The sequence below is a fragment of the Thalia democratica genome, chromosome 8, assembly GCF_965202585.1.
Source record: "Thalia democratica chromosome 8, ktThaDemo2.hap1.1, whole genome shotgun sequence".
NCBI classification, from domain to species: domain Eukaryota; kingdom Metazoa; phylum Chordata; class Thaliacea; order Salpida; family Salpidae; genus Thalia; species Thalia democratica.
In genome coordinates this window covers 13,889,130-13,901,109 of record NC_139172.1, presented here as the reverse complement: position 1 = coordinate 13,901,109, position 11,980 = coordinate 13,889,130, and the positions used below count along the sequence as shown (strand labels likewise).

Below are 11,980 nucleotides of genomic sequence, written 5' to 3'. Positions count from 1 at the left end.
AAAAAATAGTGTAGAGGTGTTTGGTGGTTTCAATCCTCTGTTGAAAGAATATCAGTAACGACTTTCAAGATTACGAAACTGCAGCCCACGCCATTAGACAACGGCCTTTATCAGCGGTAGACTTTTTTCGCAGACTAATCAACAACTGCTGAAAATTATTTTGTAAACTATGTCATTACGATTGTCCATAGAAGCTCAAATTTTTAGAAAGTTTTCATTAAAAATGATATCTTAAAGTATTTTAAAATAGTTTTTGATTTACTAAGTCTTTTTTTTTTTTTTGCTTTTAGGCAGGTGTGAAATAAGCATTATCTTTTTTTCTTTGTTAGAAAAATAGCTTGAGATCATTTTTGATAACTATTCTCAAAAAAACTACTTTAACATTCATACTTTCTGGCATTTACATAGCAGATCTCTCCAGACTATCCTTTCCTGTACAGGTTTTGACAACTTTAGACTGACAATCTATTGGATCCATCCCCAACTTAGGATTCAGATATTTTTTAATTTTCATAATACTGTTTCCTTAATTACACTCCAAACATAACTTTTTACTATGTTCTTGTAAATATTTACAAAAATAGCTAAATAACGTGTAGTTAATGAAATTTAAGTTCTATAAACTTTGTCAAAGTTTACGATTGGGAAACTACGATCCGCACGAAAATGGACCTTAGTGAAAATGGCCTATTCCGAAAAACAACTACTAAAATGGTTTAAAAAAGTTGTGAGTAAATGGTATTAGCGGTAGTATAGTGATCGAATTACTACTATACTAACATACTTTTATGCTTTACTTCTAATAGATCACTTTTGTAAACAAAAGTTTGGGATTTCAAATAAAGGTCAGGGTCACAGTAGTTTATAAAACTGTTGAATTAAAATATTTTCATCACGGTTTATAACATGTATAATTCTTTTTTTACATTTGACTATTATTCTATTTGCATGAAGTATTTCTATTTTGTTTTTACAAACTAATGTCTACAATTAAAATATATTTTAGTTAAAAACTAAAATTCTTAACATTTAAAAAACTTTTTTAATTAAAAAATATCAGAACTCTAGTTGGTACAGGTAAAATATAACATCCTAAGACTTTCAAAATGAACTTTTTTTTAACTTTGTACCGTTGGATACATCTAATATAATACTCACTTTCTACTTTACAACAATAAATATGATAATTAGGCTTCGACAGCTTTTGAGATTAAACGGTTCGTGAACTTAACCTGTATTTTTTTCATAGTAAAACTTATTACTTTTATATTCAACTTTTATTCATTAGCGAGCTGAAGCACGTATGTGGTAAAAAGATTATGATTATATTCTACCTCATATATAAAATAACTTCTATACAAGCTTATTGCAAAACATAAATTAGTAAAAAAAAGTTTGGTTTGTCGTTTCCAATTACATTATACATAAACTAATGTTATTAGGGATACTTGTTTCATTTCTTTTACATAAAGATTCAAAAAAAAACTTGCAACCAACTTTTATTCTACTTTGAGAAAATACATTTATAAACAAATAAGTATATGCTTAACTAATTTGCTCTTTTAATCTGCATAAAAAAATATTATATTTAAACAATTGGCTTTTCAATTAAGTCAATGCACAGATTATTAACAAACATTAGAAAACAATTTAATGTTTTGTTGTTTCATCAAAATTTAGAGTTTTTTAGAATGTTATATTATAAATTTAGACCAAAATATTTTCTGTGAGAATTTTATTGTGAGATAGAAAATATTTTAAATTTAAAAAAAAATTATCACAAATTTTAAACCTAACAAAGTCATTACTTTTTATAATGAGCTGCTAAATAAAAATTAGTAAAAGAAAAAGTCAAAGTATGTAAAGCTTATCAGATGCTCAGCTTAAATAATTAAGAAATACTTCTGTTCAGCTTAAGTATATCAATAACAGATTTATTTACTTCTTTATACAAAAATATTGCTACAATTATTTATTGAATAAGACATGCATGAATATTTACATAATAACACAACAGTTGGAATCATGATAGAAAATAGAATTTGAAACAAATAATGCTTTTAAAAAACTTGTTATTTACGTCTGATTTTTCACACTGTGAGTGTTTTTTGTTTTTTTTTTTTGGTTTTTTGAGGCAGTAACTTTTAAAACCTTAGTGTTAGTTAGAAACTAAATCATATAATGAAATAAAAATGAAATTCGCTATACAGATAGCTCCTACTTCTTATATTTCAGGAATTGAATGGTCTTGGTTTTTCAGAAGCTTACTTCCAACACTACAAAATAATTAAAATAACAATATTTTTCTTACTTAAACTAAAAGACTTAAACTTTTATACAAACTAACAAACAAGTTTATATTCAAAATAAAACAGTTATATTTTAAAAATTTCAAAACACTAAAGAAAACTATACAAACCTTTTAACAATGTGGTCATATACCATAGAAGGCATAATAGTGATAGTGACAGTTAACCCTCCTAGTTGCATCATTTCCAAAACGTGCTTGTCCTATTTTTCAAGTTTATTACAATTACAAAACTTTATTGGTGAAACTTTTATGGTACAATGTGTCTTTTGTAATTTTTTTGTGTAGAACATTTGCTACTTTAAAAAAGCTTTACAACTATGCAAAGTATTAGTCAAACACTCAATTGAATTAATATAAGGGTTGATCAAGCCAATTCGATCATCAGACCACAAGTTTTATCATGCCAATTCGATATTGGCATGATCAACCCTTTTGTTAAATTTGAGCTTGTCTCACGGCAAACGAAAGTCCGGACTTGTTCTGCAGACTTTCGCCGATTTTGTTGATTGAATTAATATACTAGTACTTTACTTATATCAGGGGTAGTCAACTATAAATAACAAATGCAGCCCGCAGTATACTTAACAGCTAAAAATATACTATTTTGGGATAGTATTTTTTTAAATTTGTGGTAAAAATCCACAACTAGATTTTATTTTAATAACATTTAATCCTTTATCATTGCATGTTTTATCACATTATTGGTTAAACAATGGTTTAACCATACAAATAAGTAGTTTTTATTATTTATACAATCATTTCAAATAACTGCAACCCACGAAACAATTTTTTCTATAAAGTGTGGCCCTCGAGCAACTTTATCTAGAAAAATTTACCTCTGTGTTATAAAAAGGATAAACTTGTTAAAACTCAACAAACCTTGAGACCAATTACACACTGTCCATTTATTTCACACAACTGATGGTCAATTAGCAAACCGTTTCTAGCCGCCGACGAATCCTTGACAATAGAAGTTATTTTTCCATCTTTAAATATAAATCCTACTTGATTCATTGAGTTTTTTTGCAGTGTTATTGTCCGTTCAAAGGGTCTGAAAAGTATGATTTTTTTATGTTTTTTCATTAAGACTGTTATAATTTTTTTTTATACGTCTAGTAAGCTTAAATTAATCAACTAAATTTAAACATAATATAAATGCCTACTTTATAAGTAAAACTTGAAGCTTTTTTTTACCAACAGCGCTTTGTTAATTGAAGTTTTTTTTAAATGATAAGTATATATAAAATCAATCAGATACATATGTTTAAAAATAACATAATGTATTTTTTTATTTAGTTAGATAGTATTTTTTGCAACTTTTTAACTTTTTTATTGAAACTTTAATTAAATGCAATATCAGCAATTTTCTTAATTTTTGTGCATATTCAAGTAAAAAGAAAATATTTTTTGACTTTATTAGCCCAAAGCAAAAAGTAATACGGTTGAATAACTTAATAGTAATTTAAAATAAGTAAAGTTTTTGCCAAAAAATTGATACTTTTCTACAAAAGCTTATACTTATTTTAAACTTTTATATTACAACAATCTATTACTTGATATATTGCAAAGATTTAATTAAAAATAAAATAGAGAAAACACAACAATTTATAAAAAAATACTATAATACAAAAACAAAAGACTATTAAAATCATTGTTGTTTGAAAAGTAATAAGAAAAGCAGTACAAAACAAACAGTACTAAGAAAATAAGCATAAATTTGCAAATACTCTGGACATGAACTTGAAAATTGAAACTTCGTTTGAATTATTTATTTCTTTGAATTATTAAACAAAGAAAGAATGTATGAAAGATGAACAAATTACATTTTTCAAATATAGATAACACTAAAATCTTATATGTATAGAAAAATAAAACACAAGTATAGTTGCCATAAATTGAGCTTTCGTTAAACTAATGCTTGTAAATTAAATGGTAGATTTCTTTAAATTATATTTCGATTAAAATTAAGAAATTTTCAAGTATAACAGCTGCAGTTTTTTTTCAATTTAAAGAAAAACTGACCTATAGAATCAAATATTATTGTCTATTTAGACACATCTATACACGAAACTATACAAACAAACCTATATGAGACGATAAAATAACTAATTCAAACTAACAATAGAAAACCAGAAAATAAAATAGCAACGTTTTAATTTCCTGTTTTGCAAATTGTTAAAAACAATTATAAGTTCTAAAAATCCTGTAAACTAATTAAACTTATTAAAAACTAAAAGTTATTTTAAGTAAAAGTAACATAGTACAACTAAATTAGAGTTGTGTGAAAGTTTTTATTTACTTTAAAAATTTACAAAGTAATTGGACAGTATGTAATTTCGATGAAATATTAGTACTTATTTTCTCAAAACATGTACTTAAATAAATAAAAGTATAACACTTAAAGAAGTATTTATGATGTGTTAAGACTCAATCAACTAAATATATCAAAGCATATGAACGAATGGACATTAAAAAGCATGAATATTTCAATACAAATGACTTCGAAAAACTTAAACACGACAAGATATCCGAAATAAAAGTTTTTTGGGCTGAATTTTAAAGTTCTACTTGAGGAAAAACTAAATGTACTAAGTAGAAGCAGAAATTTTAGTAGAAGCAAAGAAACCAAGTGTAACAAACTAAACTATTGGGAGTAGTTTTTAAAAGACAATAACTTAAAAATATAAGAATAAAAGCTTCTTAATTAAATAGTTAGTTATAAACAATTTTTAAATATTTGTTATCAAACTTAAATTTTTGTTTGTACATTTTTTGTTTAAGTTAATCATTTATTGTAAGAAAAAATTAAATTACTAAAACAAATAGTTAATTCTTAAGTTTAAAGGTACACTTAAACTGGGCTGAGATAAAAAAAAATTGTATTTATATTCAGTTGCTTTGTTATTTTAATATTTTTATTTATATAACAATTAACTACTTAACTTTTTTTAATATTTATGCTTAAACAAATTCAGTATCTATTTGTCACAATCAAGTTTTAATCTAGCTATTTTGCTAAAAATATAAAAAACAAGAAATGTTTTTTGAAGTTTTTAATTAAGCATTCAAATAAAGAAACATATAAACAGTTAAAGGGTGTTTTAACATTTTTAATTAATTTCACAAACATACTAGCTAAAAAACACTATTTACACAGGTACACGGAGAAAATGGCATTTTTGAATGAATAATATCACGAGAAAACAATGATTGTGTTTTGACGTCATAAAAGCGTTAAAACTATTTTAGAACGTTTCTATTTTTAGTACAAATGATAAAAATTTGTCATTGAACTTAAAAGGTAAAAGTTATTGTAATTTTACACTAAAGAATTTTTTTAATATCAATCTATCTAAGCTTTAACATTACAAGAATAACATTTTAAGTCATGGTTAACTGATTATTCATTTCAAAACTTATACTAATTAATTATTAAAAAAAATTTCAAATATTTTTTTCCATCTTATAACTTAATAAGAACTAGACTGCAACGCACTACCATCAACAACAGTCCTGATGAGTTCCAAGATCGCAGAATATCACATATACTGTTTTGGATAGTTGTGAGGTACAGTCTACTAGTCAGAATTCGTGCGCGAAATTTTTTTCATTTAGCCTGATTAAGACCGTTTTAGCCTGACATTTTTTCAAAGTAAGGAAAATTCCCTTTAGAAGTCATTTTAGGTAGGTATTGGGGGGTCTTGATTAGTACTACTGTAGTCTCCGATTTCAACCAGCTTTATCTCAAAAATATTTTGAACTTTAAAAATCTGCAAAAAGCAACTCATAGCTTAGTTAAAACTAAATAAAATAAGACTAAATTGTAAAAAAGGTGATTGTCCCCCCCTATGGCCTTAAAATAACAAATTCAGTGATAAATTTTAAAATAAGTGTTATATCTTATCTATTACTAGTGTAAAAATTTAATTTATATTACTAAACACAACTGTTCAATTTAATTAAGCACTAAGTAAAAACATTATAACCATAAAATTTATAATAAAACGACGAGCATTGTCGTGTTTTATTAAAATTTAAAATGAAATGCTTACACACGAGTATTGAAAAAAGTAAAAAATGTTTATTATAGTATTTTGACTAATACTTAAAATTGATACGTAATTATAAATCCTAAACTCTAAATAAATACAGTGATTGTTGATGTCGTATCAGATTTAAAAAAAATATACTTAAATTCAAAAAAAACCTTTAATATTTTGTTCTTGTAAGGAAAAATGTTCTTGTACCTAAAATTTTTACTCCCACAAAACTTAGTACTTATACCTTAAAGCTAAGTTTTAGTGTTGTGAATATCTCTAACAACTTTAAACAAAGAGTTAAATATATGAATAAACTGCTAAGAGTTTTAATTTAAAAGTATTTATTATAAAGCCTTTAAAATAGAGATTAAATCAGTTCATCTACGCAAAACAAAATAATGAAATTTTTTGAATCTTTTTTAGAGATTCAACAAAAGATTTTAAGCATTTATATTTACAAATACTGACTGATTTCGTCTTTAATAACTAAATCTATATTTAGAAATAAATTCACATCTCAATTTAATCTTAAAAAGATATTTCAATTTTTTTTTAATCAAAAATTTTGAAGCATTTGAACTGTGAAAAACTGAGATTCTCAAATTTTTAAACAAAAAACTGATTTAGCCTGACGTTTTTCAACTTTTTTGAAAAAAACTGATTTAGCCTGACTTAGCCTGACGCGCACGAACCCTGACTAGTGCTTATTGAATATTGGTAAAAAAATACTCTTGTTAGCTTTGCTGAAGACAATTCAAATAACTAATAGTTAACTCTCATAACTTAAAAGCCATAACTTAAATATTTATTTTATAACTTTTATTTGAAATACCAAAAATTTATTTCAAATAAATACAAATAAATATTGCTAATATAATTTGTTTCCTTGTAATAAATTAGCTGTATAGTTTTTAAGTTCAAATTAGAAGAGTCTGATAATAAATTAATTAAACTTAAACTATTAATTGTTATTTAATTTAACTAAAACTATACTTTTTATTCCAATGCTAATTTACTACGTTGACAGTATTATAAACTAGCAAGTTCTAAACACTATTTTATTTACCTGTCCCTTACAGCAATCTCAATCCTTTTAGGGTCAGCTTTCTTTAATATTTTATGCACTTTGTCAGTGGAATATCCAGCCACTACTTCATTATTTATCTCAAGAATTTGATCTCCAAACCGCAATCCAGCCAACGCTGAAGCTGAATCTTTTGTAACATGAGCAACGAAAATCCCCTTTGAATTTTATTGATAAAACACAATTATTTTCAAAAACAAAACTTATTTATTTCTAACAATCTAATTTTTGTAATAATTGTAACAGATCTTCGTAAATTAGTGATGTCCAATCACTTTATTCTAAATAATTATAAAGATCTTAGTTAAATAAATGATATTTTTAAGGCTTTAGTTAAGGCCATAGGGGGTGGGGTAAAAACTATGTTTTTTACAAGTTGATCTGATTTTATAGAGTTTTTTCTAAGCTTCAAGATGCTTTTTATCGTTTTAAAAAATTCGAATTATTTTTTGAGATATGACCAGTCAAATTTGGGCCGCATAATAGGTTCCCTATGAGAAGGGAAAACTAAAACAACAAAAAATAGACTATTTTGTTTAAAATCTATCTCCTCCTACATTTTTCATGCAATCTTCTTCAAACTTTCACAGTCTAATCTTTATACAATAACAAAAAAACTTTACTTTGGAATTAAAAAAAAAAATTGTAAAAATATATTTGTTTTGAAAAAAAAAATTTTTTTGTTTTAATTTTTGTGATAAATTTATTATTTTTTAAAGTTACTAAAATTCTAAAGTAATGTTTTTTCCTTTTATTATAAAGAACGTTTCCTGAAAATTTGAAGAAGATTGCTTGAAAAATGAAGGAGGAGATAGATTTTTAGTGAATTTTGAATTTCCAAGAAAATTGACCCCAAAAAATTTGCGGTCCATACGTTTGTATCGAGAAATTTTTACAAAAAATTAAATATCTCAAAAAATAAATAACATTTTTGAAATCTGTAATAACTGGCATGTAGTTTGTACTAAAAGCTTTCATATAAAAGCCAAAGTTAATTTTTGTAAAAAAAAAAATGTTGAACCTTAATTTAACCCTATGGCCTTAGTTTTTATTTCTATTTCCATGACTCAAAAATAATTTTCTTTAAAAAGTGCTCAATTCAGGATTGAAAAGCAATAATATTTTGTTTGTTTTGATTAAAAATGATGATAAAAAGTTACTAGATCACATATCATTAAAGAATAAATTCTAAAAATATTTGTAAGAATTGAAAATTTGTAAAGTAAATTTATTTTAAATATATTTATTCTTGTTTAACTATTTTTTTCTAAATAATGTAAAAAAGAACTTATCAGGTTTAATATTACGTCAAACTTTACTTAATAGTTCATATTAGTGTAATTAGATATTAAGGGCTTCATTATAAGCATTGAATAATCATCAAATTAAAACTAATACATTGTTATCTACTAGCAGTTAGTAAAAATGTAACAAAGTTTTAAAATTTTTTAATTCAAAACCAGTCTGGCTGAAGTTTGTTCTTTTAAATGTTATTCACAACATTTCATATATTTTTATTTAAATTTAAAAGCCTTTTGTAAGTACAATGCAATAAAAAATTGAATAAAATTAATAACTTATAAATTTTATTTATAAAATACTTTTTTGAAATGTATTTTATCAAGTTCAATGCTGTTTCTTTTAAATCAGAACTTTTATTATTGATTAAAGGTATATAAAAAGCTGTAAAACTTTAAGAACTAACCTTATTGACACTTTTTATACGCATTCCAACAAGTCCTTTGGCGTTTTTGCACAACACTAGTAAGCGGAGTCCCTGTTTAATTTCTGCCCTCTTCATACCAACTGCATTCTGCTCACTAATTGGTGCCACCATTGTTGAAAAGCCTGAATGAAAATCCTAATATATTTACCCTATATTTTAATATGGTACTACAAATATGATATAATACAAAATACAACCTTTACAACAACTATGATTATGACAAAATATATTCTAACAAACTTAAACCTTATTATAAGTATTAACAGATATTAACTGCAACAAAAATTACTATGTTTTATCAAAACACTTAGTTTTTAATAGATACTTACTGACTTTTATAAAGCTGTTGCACATATGCTTATTTCTAAACACAGCATTTCTAAGCTAATTATAAGATAAAGCTAGTAAATCATTAAAAAATTTTATTGGCATTAAACATTTTTAAATTTAAGTACAAAAACACTAAAGTTTTTATATATTATAATACCAAACATGTTTATAAATACTAAAATAACAATTCACAAGTGCTTTATAAACAGTAACATTATTCTTTTAACTTAATTCCAGTGACTTTTGTTTTGATAAGAAGGATTTTTGAAAAATGAAATACTAATAAAAATTGTCAAGTTGTAACAATGCTATTGAAACACATGTACATTTTATTTAATACTAATTTTTAGCTGTTATGCAGCACTAACATAAATAAGTTATACAAACTTAACCAACTTTAACTTTAGGTATTTAAATTTTTCATTACTCTTAATATCGTTATTTAAGTTCATTGAACTACAATACGTTACTAGAAACTTAAACACAATTGCTTACATTTCAGTAAGATATATATAAACAAGTTTTAACACCAACAATTTACTTTTGTAACTAAAAATTTAGAAAAACAACATGTCTTTAATGATGCAGAAAAGTATTTATGAACAGGACTGACCCCAGCAAATTATCAATTCTTTATTGTACACTTCCAAAATTTAATCATTGCAAATTTACAAGTGTGGAAAACAAAAACTTTTCATTAAGTTCTAAAAATAATAAAAAATTAACACTAAGACAGTTTTTTTTTATTCTATTACTAACCACTACTTTGTGTTGGAATAGCAGGTGTCTGACTCTGTGGTACAGGTACCACTTGAAGATTAGACATGTCCATACCCATATATTCAGACAGAGAGGGGTATAAGCTATTTGCTGATAATGGCTGAGCAGGATATGGTAGTCCTGAACTAACCCTTTCTTGTGTCTGAATAGCTTGTGAGTCTTCTTGAGACTGCAGAGCTCTTGCATACTGCGCATCTTGAACAATCTGGTTTTGGGTCTATTAAAAAAAATATATATTATACTACATTTTTTCTTAAAAATCTATTAGTTTAAAAACTTAAACTTTAAATTTAAATATATGTAAAACATATTTTTATTGAAATTTTGTTATAAAGCATTTAACAATATGTGATTGGTTTACAGGTGACTTAAGAAAAAAAAATTACTATGTCAAATATAGAAATATTATAAGTAACAATTTTTTTTCAATGTTGAGTATAAAAACTGTTATCTAAAAAATTTACCTGAAAAACTGTTTCTATTATTAGGGTTGTAAAATATTTTTGGAAAATTTTTTCCAGGTTTTCCAATTTCCTCCAGGTTTTTAAAAGTAAACACTTTTGAATCTATTTTTAGTTTTAAATTAAGTTTAAGGTAAGAAACTGTGTAAAGTATTATAATATTGAAAAGATACTGTAGAGCTCATTTAAATGTGTTTTTATTTTAAAAAATGTTGATGATGACAAAAAAATTTTATCTATAAGATATAGATTTTTGTATCAAATCAAAATTTTATTACTTAACATGTTAAAATTGTTAAAAATTTCAGGTTTTTCTATGTTACTTTAGTGATTTTTTTTTTTAATTCTAGGTTTTTTCAGGTTTTTTTCAAAGTTTCTCAAATTTCAGGTTTTTCCAGGTAATTTCAGGTTTTCAGTTTTTTTGGCAACCCTGTAAAATATATTTTACTATACTAAAAATCTCACACAAATTATAGTTGAGTATTATATATTTGTAGTTAATAACTTTATTTTTAACTTGTTTTGACATTTTTTTTTAATTTCACAACTAATACTTTTTGAAAATTTGAGGTCTCTAATTGAAACCAAATTAGTAGACTAATTTAAAGAACTTTTATAAGTTTCAAGAATTTTTTCAAGTCTTAAGGTTTGTTTAAAAAGCTTAAATACCATTTTTTTTTAAAGATAATTGAGATGTCTATACTGTATGAAAGTTGACTTATAGTTCATACTTATGCGTCAAGATTGTTTTAAATGTTAAACTCCCTATGCCCTTTAGCTTTTTTTCTAATCCTATATTTTATGTATAAAAAGTACCTTTAACCTCATATGGCTTTAATAGGTCAGCAACCTTTTAAGCTAGTATTATATTAGTAGTTTTGTATTTTTTTTATGGAAAAGGTAATTATTTGAATTATACAAAATAAATTACAATAAATAAATGAATAGAACTTTTAGAATACATTTGACTATAAAAACACTTTTTAAATTTTAAAAAGAAAAAAATGTTTAATGTAAGTTAATGTTAAATACTTTACTACAAAGAATGCAAGAATTGTATAAAATATTTTTTGCTTTATATAAACTATTGAGTTAGAAACTATTATGATAACTTTACCGTACAAAAAATACCTGTTGAATCTGGTCAACTTTCAAATCTTCTAATGACGGGTAAAGACTCATTCTTTTAGTCTCTTCACAAAACTATTCTAAACTTATATCTGAATTAATTGATAACTATAAATAACT

General features: G+C 24.6%; 1 protein-coding gene across 1 annotated transcript; it reads right to left on the bottom strand.

Moving 5' to 3' along the window:
* Nucleotides 1–1,692: 1,692 nt before the first annotated feature.
* On the bottom strand, nucleotides 1,693–11,980 carry LOC145842780 (syntenin-1-like). Its single transcript, XM_082950263.1, has 7 exons — nucleotides 11,864–11,980; nucleotides 10,251–10,488; nucleotides 9,141–9,283; nucleotides 7,418–7,593; nucleotides 3,191–3,362; nucleotides 2,420–2,511; nucleotides 1,693–2,276 (listed from the first exon to the last, which is right to left on the bottom strand). Exons 1-7 carry the CDS (start codon nucleotides 11,912–11,914, stop codon nucleotides 2,225–2,227), a joined length of 924 nt encoding a protein of 307 aa, XP_082806389.1. The 5' UTR covers nucleotides 11,915–11,980; the 3' UTR covers nucleotides 1,693–2,224.